The sequence below is a fragment of the Malassezia sympodialis genome, genomic scaffold (genome assembly GCF_000349305.1).
Source record: "Malassezia sympodialis ATCC 42132 genomic scaffold, msy_sf_4, whole genome shotgun sequence".
Classification (NCBI taxonomy): Eukaryota; Fungi; Basidiomycota; class Malasseziomycetes; order Malasseziales; family Malasseziaceae; genus Malassezia; species Malassezia sympodialis.
In genome coordinates, this window is record NW_017387802.1 from 614,519 (window position 1) to 631,548 (window position 17,030).

Genomic DNA, 17,030 nt, shown 5'->3' on the forward strand with positions numbered 1-17,030 from the left:
AATCCGTCTAACAATCCGGACGGGTCACAGCTGCCGTCATCTAACCTGTTGAGCCAGTTACCACCTCATATCCAGCACCAACTGGCTGGTATGACCAAGGATCGATTCCAACAGATCATTACTGTACGTAAATTTTTCTTACCCTCCAGCGAATTCAGCAACTTAAAAACAATGGCCAAAACGAGCAAACAAGTCCTGAGTATGCTGCTCTTGCCCAAACTCTCAAAGCATTCCAATATTTGCAGCAGCTGCGCATACATCAGGTCAATGCTTCTCGTCAATCTCAGGCATCATCTGCCAATGCGTCGTCTTCACATCAAGCGACTACACCACCAACATCAAGTAGTGCGGCCAGCCCAAGTACATCAGCTAAGCCTGTCAACACAGCTTCGCCTGTGAATGGAAACCAGTCTGCTCTAGCGTCAGCCGTTCAAGCGTCTTCTGCGTTAACACCCGATCAATTAAATGCACTGCGTGCTCAAGTATCTGCATATAAACAGCTCGCTCGCAATCAACCTATGTCATCGCAGCTGCAGGCGCATTTAGCGAATGGTTCTCCAACTGACCAACAATCTACTGTGTCTATTACTTCGAAGATGGCGGATGCAGCGGCTGACTCACATGCGGCGCATGTTGCTGCTCATGGCCCTGATCCTATCAAGTCTTCTGCGGAGGAGAACTCTTCAGCGAAGAAGGCAGAGTCAGACATTGGACCTTCGAAGCCAGCAGATGATCCCTCCAGCAAGATTTATCCATACAATGCCTACCTACATCCTTTTACGCTATTGGCTAAGCCAGCGTTATCGGGGGGCAATGACCTGGCATCTCTTCAGCAACGCTTACTCATTCCTAGCCTTCTCCCTGCTGGTGTCAACTCACAGCTTCTGCTTGAAGAGCGCGAGCGATTCATCCAAGCGCGTATACAGCAACGTATACGTGAGCTAGAATCGTTCCCTGCGAGCATTGCACAGGTTCCTGCTACCCCCAGCCCTCAGCCATCGGATCTAACGAACTCTCGCAGTCGTGATTCCAATGCGAAGGTCAGAGCTCTTATCGAACTTAAGTCACTACATCTCCTTGACCGCCAGAAGCGAATGCGCGAAAAAATCCTGGCTAGCATGAATCTGGCTACATCACTTGGGCTTGATCGCTCAGCGTTCCGACGCGTTCGAAAACAAGCGCTTCGGGACGCCCGCGTTACTGAACAGCTCGAACGAAAGCAGCGTATGGAGCGAGAGCGTAAGGTCAAGCAACGCCACACTGACTATCTAACTCTGATTTGCTCCCATGGCAAAGATATGTTAACTGCTCAGGCAAAGGCTGCTGATCAGGCCCGGAAAATCGGCCGCTTGGTTCTTAAGCTGCACAATGATACTGAACGTGAGGAACAGAGGCGCATTGAGCGAGTCGCCAAAGAGCGTCTCAACGCTCTAAAGGCTGACGACGAAGAGGCTTACTTGAAGCTGATTGATACTGCCAAAGATACACGGATCACACATCTATTACAACAGACTGATGCTTATTTAGACAGTCTTGCCCAGGCTGTACGTGCTCAGCAGGATGACGATGCGCACAAGGACTGGAGCACTGCTGATACCATTGAAGGCGGTGTTGTGGATGAGACCACATTTGGCGCATCTCGCCAAGATGATCCTAGTGATGACTCAAGCCGTGTGGACTACTACTCCGTGGCACACCGCATCCAAGAGAATATTACGGAACAACCGTCAATTCTGGTTGGTGGCAAATTGAAGGAGTACCAAATGAAAGGTCTGCAATGGATGGTATCACTCTATAATAATCGCTTGAATGGTATTCTCGCCGACGAAATGGGTCTGGGTAAGACAATTCAGACGATTTCGCTGATTACCTTCTTGATCGAGAACAAGAAGCAGAATGGTCCATACCTCGTTATTGTTCCCTTATCCACACTGACCAACTGGGTGAATGAGTTTAACAAATGGGCACCTTCTGTTACTACCCTGGTCTACAAGGGAACACCTAACGTTCGGAAACAGCTCGCTGGTCAACTCAAGATGGGTACTTTCCAGGTTCTACTCACAACGTATGAATATATCATTAAGGAAAAGAATCTCCTAGGAAAAATTAAATGGACTCATATGATCATTGATGAAGGTCATCGTATGAAGAATACCCAAAGCAAGCTTACTGTAACACTTACCCAATCATATTCTAGTCGTTATCGACTGCTTCTCACGGGTACTCCTCTACAAAACAACCTTCCCGAATTATGGGCGCTGCTCAACTTTGTGCTTCCAAAGATCTTTAACTCAATCAAAAGTTTCGATGAATGGTTCAACACTCCTTTCGTGAACACGGGCACGGGAGATAATAGCATGCAGCTCAATGAAGAAGAGGCATTGCTTATCATCAAGCGTCTTCACAAGGTGTTGCGACCGTTCCTGCTCCGTCGTCTAAAGAAGGATGTCGAGGCAGAGCTTCCCGATAAGGTGGAGAAGGTTATCAGGTGTCGCATGAGTGCGCTACAGACCAAGCTCTATCAGCAGATGAAGCGTCATAAGGTCATTTTGGGCGATGGAGGAAGCGGACCCGGTAAAATGGCCAAACCCATGGGAATTCGTGGTTTACAAAATGCTATCATGCAATTGCGCAAAATTTGTAACCACCCGTACGCCTTCGAACAGGTTGAAGCAACCATTAACCCTACGAAGGAGAACGGCCCTGACTTGTACCGAGTAGCAGGCAAGTTTGAGTTACTTGATCGAATTCTTCCTAAGCTTTTTGCAACAGGCCACCGCGTCCTCATCTTCTTTCAGATGACGGCCATTATGGATATTATGGAAGACTTTTTGCGTTTCAGAGGTATCAAGTATCTCCGCCTTGATGGCTCAACAAAGCCCGATGATCGCTCCGTTTTATTGAAACAGTTTAATGACCCTCAATCTGAATACGACGTCTTTATTCTCTCTACTCGTGCTGGCGGTCTTGGTCTAAATTTACAATCTGCTGATACTGTAATCATCTATGACTCTGACTGGAACCCTCACCAAGATTTGCAGGCCCAAGATCGTGCCCATCGTATCGGTCAAAAGGTGGAAGTACGCATTTTGCGTCTGGTTACCGAGAAGTCTGTTGAAGAGACTATCCTGGCTCGGGCCCAGTCTAAGTTAGAGATCAATGGTAAAGTCATCCAAGCTGGCAAATTCGACAACCAAGCTACAGCTGATGAGCGCGAACTATTACTTCGAGCTATGCTTGAGGCGGATAACGAAGAAGACGACGAGGAAGAGCGAGGTGAATTGAACGATGACGAACTCAATGAATTGCTTGCGCGCAGCGAAGAAGAGGTTGCCAAATTCCAGGAAGTTGATCGTGAGCGCCTGGCTGACGAGGAAACAGAATGGCGTGCACTAGGAAACACAGGGCCTTTACCTGATCGGTTAATCCAGGAGAGTGAACTGCCGGAGATATACCAGCGTGACTTTGATACCGAGGCAATTGATGGGACGGCCGAGGAACAGCCGCTTTCGCGCCGTCGTAATGTTGTCCGTTACGACGACGGCCTTACTGAGGAACAGTTCCTTCGCGCGTTAGAAGATGAAGAAGACCTCAATGAAGTGGTTGAGCGCAAGCGTGAGCGTGCTGAAAGACGTCGACTAAAGCAGCAGACCAAGGATGCCTCTATCTCAGATGACGCATCGGCAGCTGACCGCAAGCGCAAAGTTACTGAGACTACTAGCTCTACTATGACTGAGCCTGTGTCTGAGTCTATCGCTGATGGTACCAGTAAGCGTCGCAAGACGGACTCGGAAACGGACAAGCTCAAGACAGCCATGATGCGATGCTATTCTGCTGTTGAACAATGTGAAGATGAAGAAACAGGCCGACTGCGGAGTGCCTTATTCACTGATATCCCCAAACGCTCCGAGTATCCTGATTATCACATTATTATCACTCAACCGATCGCCTTAAGGCAAATCAAACGTCGGATTGAGTCGCAATCGTATGAAAGTTTGAATGCCCTCCGAAGTGACTTCCATCTGATGTTTAACAATGCCCGCACATACAACCAAGAAGGTTCTTTTGTATGGAATGATGCTGAAGAACTACAACGTGTATTTGACGCCACTCTGGCAGAGGTGCAGCAAGAGTTGAATACCAGCGATATGGAAGCTAGTACCGACATTCCTTCAGTGAAAAATGAGTCTAGGCACACCGAAGTAATGCCTGAGGCTATTTCAGAAGCTGACGAATTGGCGGAGACACGCCCTAAGGTCGGGATGAAAATTAAACTGTCCATGGGTCGGCGCAAGCGGACCTGAGACTTCCCGCATGGACGCCTAGGTATACCATAATTGGATGCATTTTGGTTTTTAGCCTTGTATTATGTCATCACCAACCATGTGACGAGGTCCTACTTTGCGCCACGAATGGTCGTCGATCTTGTTCTTTACGTAGTCTATTGGCCAGTGATTGGCTGAATAATGAATGAGTCTGTCCCCGTGACTGCCAGGCGGACGTGGAGATTGGTCTGGCATGGGTTATTGATCCAGCCTCCGACTTCCTCTATAACTCCATTCCCTTCATGAGTGATCAAAGTCAGAGCTATTTCGGTGGTAACCACCAGACTTCGGCAAGTGGCACAATTACACCTGGTGCTCCGTAAGTGTTTCACTCTCTTTGCTAATATATAACAGTGTGCACACCATTGCTCAGACGCCCGTGCTTGAGTCGGGCAACCCCTTCGACAAGTTTTCGGTTCCCTCGGAGGCCCGTAACCAGCAGATTGTAGGTAACATTGGTGACAGTGTGCCGGATGACAAGTTCAAAATCCTGCTTGCCCTGGATGGCACTGAGGCCGGTGATCTTGCTTTCAACTATATTCTGGATAAGAAGCCTTTCAGCACGAACTGCCATATTTTCCTTGTCACTGTTCTTTCTGCCAACGTGCTTGGTGGCCCCTGGGTTTCGGGTCCCTTGACTATTGACAGCAAGAAGCAAAACGAACTCCTTAAGCAGCTGCGTCAGCAAGCTGTTGAGCGTATGAACCCTTACCGCAAGAAGCTTCAAGAGCAGGGTTACGGCGTTACCATGCATGTTCTTCACGGTGAGGCCCGCGCCTCACTTCTGAAGGTCGTGAACTACCACAAGTGTGACAGTGTCGTGATCGGTAAGCGCAACCGTGGCTGGAAGAAGGGACTGAGCAGTGGTACTGTTTCTTCCTATTTGGTACACCACTCGCCGGTGCCCGTTCTTGTCGTCAAGTAATTTCTTTGCGCGTGCATGGTACTTAGCTTAATCAATCTGCTATCTGGTGAAATTACGGCGGACTGCAAACCCGCGAGCTCCATACATAGCCCGCCACAATCCACTTCCTTAGTTGCTCAGAATATATTCTAAGTCAATCAAGCATAGAAAAAAGGACACAGCATACACAAGAAAGTGTTTCGCATTTTGAGGCATCGATGCTATCTACACCAAAGCCAGAATCATGAGAGCGTTCAATGACTGGAATTGCAGCCAATGCACACACCTACTTCCGTTTAGTAGTACACCACCGGAGGCTTCTTAGGGCCCTCGAACGCCTCACGCTCAGCAGCAGTCTGGTAGTTACCGTGACCGAACTTGGACGAGGTGTCAATAAACTTAAGAGTAACCTTCTCCAGGTCACGGCGAGATGTGTGGATCTGGTGCGACTTACGGATCGTAAGAACACGCTTCTTTACACCAGGGCATGAGCCCTTGATCATAATGAAGTCATTCTTCACAACACCGTAATGAGGGAAGCCACCCATAGGGGTAATCGGCTTCTGCGTGGTGTCGAACTCAGTCGAGGCCGACGCCTTGTCAGCACCGTTACCGATACGGTAGATCTTCTTGTTCAGTTCAGTGCGGTGGTGGTAACCATCTTGACCAGAGCGAGCAACAGTGAACATAACGTTCGCCGGGTGCCAAGCACCGATACACGCGACCTTACGCAGACCCTTGTGGGTCTTGCGGGGCAGCTTCTTGGTACCCCAACGGGCGGTCACACCCTCGTAACCCTTACCCTTAGTGACACCAATGACATCAACGTTCTCGTCCTGAGTGAAGAGACTGTTGACATCGACGGTCTTCTCGAAAAGGCCGTGGGCAAAGTCAACCTTCTCAGCAACTGAGCCACCGTTCACCTGGATCTCCATCAGGTGAGCCTTCTTCTGCTTCAGGCTAGTGTTACGCAGCTGAGTGTGCGCCAGAACACGCACAACAGTGCAGTACTTGCGGATGCGCTCGAGCTCACGGGCAATCGACTGGCCGTTGTTCTCCGAGTGCTTCTTAGCGTACTTGGTGAACGCCTTCTTCTTGCTGCGGTACCAGTTCTTGTAGAAGCGACGCTTAACTTCGTCCGAGAGATGCTCGGCCCAGACAGTAGTCAGCGAGCGCAGACCACGAGGAGTCTCGACGTAACCAACAACACCGACCACAACCATGGGCGGAGTCTCGATAATGGTGGTGGCTTCAACAATCTCGCGCTTGTGGTACTTAGAACCAGGACGGTCAAGTTCGCGAACAATGTGAGTCATACCAGCCTTGTAGCCCATGAAGGCAGTCAGGTGAACAGGCTTCTTAGCGTCGTCCTTGGGGAAAGACTTGACCTTGCCGCGGTGGCTCGCCGCACGCTTGCGGGGCAGGAAACCAAGCGAGCCGTGACGAGGGTGCTCGAACTATTTCTGTTAGCATACAATGTTCCCAACGACATTTAGATACATACCTTGCAGTGAGACATTGTTGATGCCGTCGAGGTGACGAGTCGAAGAAAACTCGACATCCAAGGGACCCAAATCCATGCCTGATCTCACTACACGTGACAAAATATAACGAAACACGTGACACCATACACCTTCGCATGGCTTGTGCGCTCACTTCTTAACTACACCTCCACAGCTGTCCCTACGAAATCATTGTGGCACATGGTGCAGCAATAGGCTGCACCATCGTTCACCGGCCACCATAAAGGAGACCAGTCAGAATGGCATTTAACACATGTTTGTAGTTTTGAGTCAACAAATCCTTCGCATACATTTCTTTTTTCGTCCAAGTCCATGGGATCATACTGCGGCGGTTGGATGACCCCAGCTTGTTCAACTTGCCTGTTCCCAGCCGTCCATAGTGCATCCAGCTTTTTGGCGCGGCGAAGTAGAGCATGTGTTGACTCCACCAGACTTGCGCTCTTGTTCGTACTCACTGTCACTTGTTTATGTGTGCGTGCATATGCTTGCATGGCATTCATTTTGAGCTTCGGGTCTATCTCGAAGAATTCGTAGGTCTTTTTTGACTTTGCAGTCCCAATATGTTCTTTGCACCAAACCTGGGCACACATATGCCCAGTTTCTGATTTAAATGTCAAAGTGTTAACAGATTCACGTCTTGATGTTTTCACAGGGAATATTTCAAAGCCCAGCATGCACGCTGGTTGCGATAAAAATGCACATGAAACATGAAATTGAGTCCGGCAAGTGGGCTCGGCACATTTTACACATACGCCTTTAACTTCTTCGCAAATGGAGCAACACACATCATAACGACTCACTGGAAGACTACCCACCCCTTCCACGGGCTTCATGACGATACTGTCAGCAAACATCACATCAGGTGTCCACATGGCACAAAGTAGATGCACCCAATTGTTGCATTCTGTCGGCTTGTAAACATCTAGAGCGTTCAAACAATCGGGATCATTATATATAGACTTGCGGTTATGCACTGCACTCATAATAATTCTTTTATTGGGCGTTTCACCACATAGTACACAGCATGGTAACAACGATGCACTAGGATCTTCATCATTAGCACAAGTATCACAAAGCCATATCTCAGAATCAAGCTCTTTGTCAGTAAATCCAAGACAACATTGATGACCAGTCATCCCACAATGAGCACAACTGCGTAGAAGCTTCTTCGGGTCCGATCGGCGACACATAATGCACTTTCCTACCTCTGATTGCACCATAGGTACTGGTGAATCCAAATGTTCTGGTTTCGAATAAATGCTTGAGATGCTCGCATGGGGAACCAAAACTCCCAGATTGGTTTGCTCAGATCCTTTCTCATAAGCTGCCTTTCTTTTATCGTCTGTAATGAAGGCTGTGGCCGTTTCAGCAGCATATTTACGCCAATATTGACCACAGTAAACGCACAAAGCATATCCTGGAGCACTGATCAAATTCTTATACCAAAATGGACTCATAGTCGTTGAACAAAAGGCACAACCAACTTTAGCAGTTTTCTTTTGGTCTTGCATATCTTCCAATTCTTGTTCTGAAAGGATGGAGCCAGTGGGTGACGATTCTCTTCCTTGCTCTCCCGGTACAGTCCGAATACCTCGCAATGTTATTTTACATTTCTCCTTCCCACGCCATCTCTCGCCCAGCTTCCGCATTTTCCATTGATACACACCTTGCACAATTTCTGCGGGAGAACGACTCGGTAGGGCGCGCTTCAAGTGTTTCATCTCGCCACCTTTCTGCAAGATGGTCTGCTCAATATTATTTATTTCTTTAGAGGTCATTGGGTAGTATGCGAAGTCTGCATCTCGACTCTGGGCAAATATTCTTGCAGCGGCCTCGTAATTGAACTTTTGGTCACACAAGATCGACAACGCACGGTTCATAAACGAATATGAACACCGTGCGATGGTCGCTTTGGGTGCTAACACTTCTTTCAAATATTGATCCACTGCATGTGAGTCAAATTGCTTCGTACCTCGATTCCAGTCCAAGTCCGGGGGAGGTACCGAGATTATTATTAAGTTTTCATCCAGGCCTCGCTCAATAAGTTGTTCTTGTGTATCGTTTGCGTCTTGAGTAAAGACATCTACCGCAGATGTGCCAGTTGCATCAGCACGCTTCCTTTTCTGATATTGTGGGCGCTTTTTTATTCTTGGTCCTGGTTTTAAGAGTCGCATCTGAACATTTGTTCCATCCACTTCTTCTATTCTCTCAGATTCAAGTCGATTCCTGCTTTCATGTATATTTTTTTCGAAAGAAGATAGATCCATTTGGTATTTCGATCCGAGTCTTGTAACAGCACGAGGATAAATTGAATCATGCGAATCTAAAACATCCATGGCATCGGTATGTTGACCAAAATACCGGTATGGCCACCCATTGAAGCATCTAAGCCCTTCCCTATCAGCGGGCGTTCGGAGTTCATGTTCATCTTCCATAGGTATCACATCTCCGAATAAATGTGCTTTAGTTCTTTTTGATGTATGGGATTGTCCCCTAGGACCACGGGCTGCTGTGTTCACTTTCGAATCAAGTCCACCGCCACCAACACCACACTCTTCTACAATTTCATCGTGACTTCTTGCACATGGTGCACAATTCCAACAATAACCTTTAGCTGGCTTTGTTTGCAAGGGTGGACTTAGGCACGACATGTGGAAAAATTTTCGACAGGTATCGCATCGAACAGACTCCGACGTAGCTGCCCATTGGTGACAGACAGCACATCCACGCAGGGTATCACACAGTTCAGCGGACATTGACATCTCCGCCACGATAAATGAATACCTTTCACGAAGTACACTAAGAACTTGCTCTGGTGCATTCTTTACTTTGTAGGTGGGAATAACGTCATAGAAACGATGGTTGTATCTGTCAAACAACTGATAGAAGTAAAAGTGGTCATCATTTCGTTTCCAGGCAGTGAGTTCAGGGGCCGATCCATTGCTTATTAGGTCACGATGTTTCACACGACATTTGCCCCGGATTGCAGACACAGGAAACAGGTCCGAATGCATTGTTGCAACTAGCAGCCGCGGATCATTGTTTACCCGATGAGTGAGGTCCCGCATTCGAAAGAATAAGTTCGCTCGAATATGGTTGTTGGGTCGTCCTTGTTGATCAGGATTTTGCTGAAACCCCATCACACGAGCTACAATATATGGTTCACCAAAGCCATAGGTCCATGGAGCTGATATGTATACAAAGTCTTTCGTCAGTAAAACTTATACCGTACCATTAACACCTATGTTTAAATCTTTCCGCAGCGTTAACCGTTTTGACGCCGTCCGATCCTTAAATGGAGTCATGGTTCGTGCCAAGTTAGTATGCCTCCACACTCACGTGGAGCTCTCAGGCTTCCTGACCTCATGGTCCTATCACCCAGTCGATTCCTAGTTATGTTCTGTCTTAAAACACATACCTAATATACACCAAGCTAGCATATCTACAGCTCGTCACATTTTACTATTATTGTTGACACATGTATTGTACTGATGAAGGTCCGGCAGCATTTAAACCGGAAAAACCCGTTGATACAAAACTTTGTACAGGTATACTTGACACTGAATCGTCAATTTCATGATGTGCACCCACATCACCATCGCCGCACGATGAATTCTGAATTCTTGTTCCTGGCCAGTTTTCAGATATGTGTGTAAAGGGCTCATCGAAATGAAATGTATTGGTACTTCTTAATGGTACACCGGAACCTGGAGGAGAAATAAACATGTTAACGTCAGACTTTGAACTTTCAAAAATTGGATGCGGTGCAAAGAATGGTCTGTTATGTACAGCGCCAACATTGGTTGATGCGGGAATGCCATATGGGTATCCAGCCGCCAATCGATAATATGCTAACACAATAGGCGAAGTATTTGTTGATGGATGAGCCAAGAATGGAGGAGAGAAATGTCGGCAAGGACCAAAAAGCTCCATGTCGACCATCGGCCTAGATTGCAGCACAGGGACTGCACTGTCTAGAGCGCCCAAGTTTCTGATGGGATTCACTGTATCGATATTTGCTGGAATAGAATGACGTGCATCAGCTGTGGACGGAATCAGATCGTTAGTCACAGAATAAGCATATGGAGCCGGTGTCCTAACAAGTGGTTTTGGAGGTCCTTGCTCATGACTGGATCCACCGGTCCACATTGATTTGCCATTACATGGCCAATCAGTAGACGAAACAGGAGTAGGTACTTGTAGGGATTGCAGGGCATATCCATTGTCCAGCAATCCAGGAGACATTAAATTCGGAGAAGATTGAATGCGTCGTTCCCCCTCCCTTCCATTCATGGTCGACCAACTTCGTTTGCGCTTGCCAATTTCAGATTCCCCTGTGTACGCATGCTGTGTGCCTGGAAGTGACAATGTATGGTTAAGAGGTACTGAGATAGGTGACGAGTTCACCGACCACGAAAGAGGAGATCTCACAATACAGGAGGCTGACTCTTTACAATGAAGCCATTGCCGATCAATTTCTCGTTGATGTTTCAGGCCCTTTAAGACTGTACACCACCAGGTGTAATCAGAGGGCGTCACATTAGCATTTGCCCCCATACCTGTATACATTTGAAGCTCCATTTTGGTTACTTCTTTCAATGGCGTCTTTGAGAGGTCAGCCCAAGTCTTGTTTGTGTAAGTATAATCGTCCAAAAACTTATTTGCCAAAATCAACGAAGTCAAGAAAAGTCGATATTCGCTTCCATGTTGTCCAACGAGCCCCGAATGTCTCATCTTCAAGCGATAGATATAATACAATGAAACAAGCACCACCGAATACGACACTTGAGTTGTCCGCAGTATATTAATCACGAAATAAACAAAGCGCTCTGTTGGAAATACTTGAATCCGGCTTGGTCTAGAGGAGCCATATTCTAGAGACGATATGGATGAATTCATTGAGCGTGCCGGCCGGTGGAATCCTTTCCGGTTTGGACCTGTCTGTGAATCGGTCCATTTACGTTTAATTCCAGAAGTATTTGCCTGCTGTATAGGCAATCGAGATGCTTCTGCAAACCAAATATAGCAAACCATAGTCGCGCACCATTCACCCCTTTTGGTGTGGTAAAGTTCACCGACAGGTGGCGCCGATTGTTTTGCCTCACGATGTTTTGAATCAGTTTCAATCCCAGAATTACTTGTCTTCGAAATCGAAACAGGGAACTCCGATCTAGATTCAAGATTGACCTGCATAGATGATATAGGGTCCGATGAAACATTTGTCTTTGTCTCGTCGGCCAGTAACCACTCCGATGAGCCGATTCCTTGGTGTGTATCTAAAAGGTTAGAGTTTTGTATGCCCGAATGGGCGGCCACATCCAAAACAATCCCAACTGCCATCTATTTTGAATCGATATGCACTCAGAGAGGCATTCCAAGGTGGCAGATGGAAATTTTTGGACAAGGTTGACAACCTCGATCTTATGAAATGCGAGGGCACTGAAAGTAATGCAGTACTTAGGGAATGGGATACCAATTGTAGTTCGACTACAGCCTAATCGAGCCCGCCTGTGGCAAGCAAATGAAATTTCTGCGGTGATTCGCACAGACGCATTAGCTATCTCAAAATATGTGCACTGTTCCATTCATTTGTCCTGCGTACGCGACGCATTCCACATGCGCCTTTGGCTTGCTGTTCCGGGTACAGGGGCTTCAAATTTTAACCAATAAAGTATAATTCTTTCTGGATTAGGGGCTGTGTCTCCAAATGGTTAAACTCTTATTTCCGAACTGCAAATCGGAGGAGCTTCGCTGCATTGGCCCATCTTGCCAGACATGAGAACCGTGCCACCAATCAATCACCCCAACTTTAAGTTCTGACGTGATTGCTATGTCATCTCAACTTATAGCAATGTGCCAAGCCGTTGCACAGAATTCAGGTATGCCGACACGATTCAACCAATGATGGAGAACTTATGTCTACAACTCATATCCATTTGTAGAATATAGCTATTATCTCCGAATAAAAGCTCCGCCATGTCAGCGGATCAAGTTTATCCGTCGACTCAGACCCTGCCACATACTTTTAGCCAATGATTTTTGTCTTCTCTCCACGGAGCAAGTACAGGAAGCAGATTGCGCTACTCTGCATGAATGCGATTGCAGGTGTTCTCAGGAACGCTGCTCGTCGGAAAACGAGTCCGCCCTAGTTCCTGAGCTTCCTATGACTTCTCAATATCCCATAATGTCTAAATCCAAGACTGTGGGTTCAAATACCACCGGCGAACGGCGCGGAAAGGCCACACTGGGTACATCAGGTAATGGTGCTGCTGTATTTCAGTGCCAAGGCTTTGGTGACTGTCGGATGGTTTTTACACGAAGCGAGCATCTGGCCGGCATATCCGAAAGCATACAGGAGAACGTCCTTTTCAATGCCACTGTCAGAAAACTTTCTCTCGTCTGGACAATTTAAGGCAGCATTGCCAAACGGTGCATTCCGACAAACCTGAACAGAACCAGGAACTGCTTCGCAAGCTCACGGCGTTGCATACGAACCTCGCTGCCTCTGTAGCGGCTACGAATCGTCACGCATCGAGAGCTTCTAGCAAATGCCACACACAGAGCGCCTATAAGAATGTTCGACAAAAGCGGAAATCTGGTGCATCACCTGCCTCGCAAGAAGGGTGCGATGTGCAACAGTGTGCCCCCAGTCACACCTCAGGTATGGCTGTCAACACATTGCTTTCGGATGGAGAGCCCTTGGAATCTAATTATTCGTCTATGAAACCGTTGCGTCGGTCTTACTCTCCCCCTATGACGTCATATACACGCCCTGCACCTTATTCCTATCCCCGTCGACCCCCCTTATATGCTTACCCAACTGATTTGCCATCAACACGTATGACTATGCCTTATCCAGCATCGCGTGTTGAATATCCGTCAGAGATGAGCTATCCGGCGGAAAGCGTAGACTCCTCCTGGAACTATGGCAAGTTTGAATCCCCTAACACGAAACTGCCACCGTTGAGAGGCGCATCGCCGGGGTCATTGCCCCAGTCCAAGCCTAGCGATGGGAAAGTTGTCCCAACGCACCAGTTATCGAAACAATTATCGTTATCTTCTGAGTCACGCTTAGTTCCTACTTTACCTCGTCCCACGGCACGTTCTCGCCTCGATGTCAACGACATTATGTCCCCGTCTCTCGCAAAATCGTCTGCGCCCGTACAAGATGCGCCTACTCATCTTGGGTCAAGGTTCCAGAACATTCCCACTTCCTTAGCTCGTCCTTCGCTTCCGAGGCTCGATTCCATCTCAACAGACACTAGACCAGCTCGGGGGATACCTAGCTGTTTGTTCAAGTCCGGCAAGTACCATCAATATTCCAGTATGGATGAGTTTCAACATTCCTTTTATGATGCACCTAGTCATGGCGCCCTGCATAGAATGATGGACATTTCTCCGGCGGGATTGGGTTTGACATCGCCTACATTGTCTCTATCCAGCAGGCGCCATGTAAGATACAATGGCATAGCAGGTCAACCCCTGCGCTTCAACGCTTCTCTTGATGGTGCTTCGGCCGGATTGCGCCTAAGAGACCCTTATCAAAAGACTCCAACAAGCGTCGATGATTACAGACGTTCGACCAATCTCAGAACGGAGTTCAAATCGCACCCGATTATTCCAATTCTCCCCAGCAGGTAGTCTGCGGTTTGAAAGCAAGATCTTCATCCCTAATTCGACAGCTTCTACCACATAGACAATATCAATCCACTTCAATATCTGAAGCGCCTCTGATAGCGAAATGGTTACAATATGTTTATACAGGCACCTAGTTGGTATGAGACTGTATCTCAGCTGCCGTATGAGCATCTGTATTGTTAGCTGGGTGAATATCTGCGACTTTGTGTTCGACATCCTGTTTAATTGATGTTCTTGATTGATAGCCAGGCGGTGTCCATTTTGCCGATTTCCATGGTTTCAATGATTTTTCCTCATACATGGCTTGAATTGCTTCCAGGTCCAAATTGGCTGTTTCATACAAAAAGAAGTAGACAAGCACGAAGCTGCCTAAGCAGCAGCCCACGAACACGTAGCCATAATAAAATTCAATATTATTGGTGATGGGACTGGTGAAAAAGGCGAGCAAAAAATTCCATGTCCAATTGCTAGCAGTGGCTAATGCCATTTGCTTTGCACGAAGTTCTGGAACCGCATTCTCTGCAATAGACGACCAGACACCAGGACCCCAAGTACTGGCAAAGCCAAGAATGAAGAAACACGCTGAACAAATCATCAAAATGCCAATTGAGCTGCTTGTGATTTCATATTCGCCATTCACCCATTCGCCGCCGAGAACACCTGCGGTGGCGAACACAATCAGCCAAATCGTCATCCAAATGGCACCCACACCGAGACAAACGCGTCGTCCAAAACGATCAAGTGCATAGAGTCCCGGGAACGTGGTAACGACATTCACTGCACCCAAAATAATTTGAGCCACATAGCTGTTCTTTTCAAGGTCGGGGAAAATTTGCACAGGCTTGAAAATCGTCGCACCATAATAGAAAAAGTAATTGGCACCAGTAAGTTGCTGTCCCATCTGAAGCAAAACACCCATGAGTGTACGATAAAGGGCTTTATGCTCCAACCGGAAGCAATCGAGCCAGCCCAATTTCTTCATATTCTCCTCCTCTAAGATTTCTTGTTTGATCTCATAAAACTCTGTTAATACAAAATGATTCGACTCATCGACACCACGCATCAGGGCAAGAACCTTTTGAGCCTGATCGTACCGGCCCCGCTTAGCCAGCCAGCGCGGACTTTCCGGACAAAACAGAATGCCCACACCTAGCATAATGCCCCAAGCGAACCCAATACCAATGGGAATACGCCATTGACTCGATCCAGAGTAGTTACGAGTGCCATAGCACGCACAGTAGGACAACAAAATACCCAAAGTAATAAGTAATTGGTAGGAGCCCACCATAGAACCACGCACTTGCCGGGGGACTGTCTCTGACTGGTACACAGGCACAGCGGAGCTGAGCCAGCCGATCGAAACACCCACGATGAGTCGTCCGATCATCATTTGAACCCAGCTATATTGCGACGCAATTTGGACAATTAGGCCCGCGGTAAAAATCAGGCAGCCAACCGAAATGGCATACCGGCGGCCGATTCTGTCCGTGAGAGGGGCGCCTAGCACAGCGCCAATAATACCTCCTGCACTGAGGAGACTCACAACAAGGCCTTGAATCCATGGATTCCACTTAACCGAGCCGTCTGGCTGAGGGGACTGGGCAAATCGATTTGTAAAGTCTTCCATAACAATCAGGTCGGCGATTTGACCCGTGTCCCAGCCGAAAAGGAAACCACCCATAGAAGCCAGAAGGGCCACTGCATAAGTCAAAGCTCCGATCGGAGCCCCGTACACAGTGTGAAGCATAGTGAAACGGCAACGACACGAAGTGCCAAGAAGGCCGTATTTAAAGGCCTCCCTCTAGACCAGCTTGGCGCCTGAAGTAAGGTGACATCCCCATGTTCCACCGAATGTTCCCCACAACTAACATTTTTTTATTGGTTCGTTTCACTCACTCGACTATTGAGGAACGCGCGGAGAATTAATTCCAATTTCACCCATTCGCGCTCAATCAACGACCAAGGATGATCAAGAGTTCCAAATCACAAAAATTTGTATGTAGTAAACTGTTGTGGGTCGACTGACTGTCATAAAGTGATGCTCTAGAAATCCAAATATCATCGCTAGGTAATCTACTTCTATTTCTACATATTGACTCTGTAGTTCTGTTAGCTTCAAGTTCCATACAGGAGCGACCGATCCATGCAATAGGGTGCTCAGAGATGAAGATAATGTTTGGCTGTACTTCGATGGTCGATCAGCATTGGCTTCAGTTTGGGGCGACACTGTTGCACATCATCGCGGGTGCGCGCTGTCAAGGCGGCCCCTTCGTATCACATGGATCGGTCGAGCTCGATGACACATACCTGACAAGATTCAATCCACGCGTGGGATATCGGTGCCTGTCCAAACCTACGCTTATGCAAGGTAGGCCAGCTATGCTTTCAAGACAGGCGACCCAGACCTGTTGACCAAGCTGCGTCCTCGACTTGAACCGTCGCTCTATCCCGAAGGAGAGCGGCTGGCCCAAGGAAGACACATACTTGGCCCACAGGCCTGCCCGCCACGGAGGGCAAGGTTTCCAATCTCGGAGACGGGAACGCGAAACCACGGTACTGGATCACCGAGTCCGAACTTTTGTGTCTGAATGCGTCAGACGAAAATTGCGGCCAGCAACATACCTCCTAGGATTTTGTTCA

At 47.7% G+C, this 17,030-nt stretch overlaps 3 protein-coding genes across 3 annotated transcripts; 2 read left to right on the plus strand and 1 right to left on the minus strand.

Annotated features, from left to right (window-relative positions):
* Window positions 1-596: 596 nt before the first annotated feature.
* MSY001_1134 (uncharacterized protein) lies at window positions 597-4,304 on the plus strand (the record flags this gene model as incomplete). Its single annotated transcript, XM_018886242.1, is given in 2 exon segments — window positions 597-1,544; window positions 1,560-4,304. The coding sequence occupies 2 exon segments, from the start codon at window positions 597-599 to the stop codon at window positions 4,302-4,304; spliced, it is 3,693 nt and encodes a 1,230-aa protein (XP_018739735.1).
* Window positions 4,305-4,567: 263 nt separating this feature from the next.
* MSY001_1135 (uncharacterized protein) lies at window positions 4,568-5,250 on the plus strand (the record flags this gene model as incomplete). Its single annotated transcript, XM_018886243.1, has 2 exons — window positions 4,568-4,644; window positions 4,680-5,250. 2 exons carry the CDS (start codon window positions 4,568-4,570, stop codon window positions 5,248-5,250), a joined length of 648 nt encoding a protein of 215 aa, XP_018739736.1.
* A 275-nt stretch (window positions 5,251-5,525) lies between these two features.
* On the minus strand, window positions 5,526-6,748 carry MSY001_1136 (uncharacterized protein; the record flags this gene model as incomplete). Its single annotated transcript, XM_018886244.1, has 2 exons — window positions 5,526-6,686; window positions 6,734-6,748. The coding sequence occupies 2 exons, from the start codon at window positions 6,746-6,748 to the stop codon at window positions 5,526-5,528; spliced, it is 1,176 nt and encodes a 391-aa protein (XP_018739737.1).
* Window positions 6,749-17,030: the final 10,282 nt, after the last annotated feature.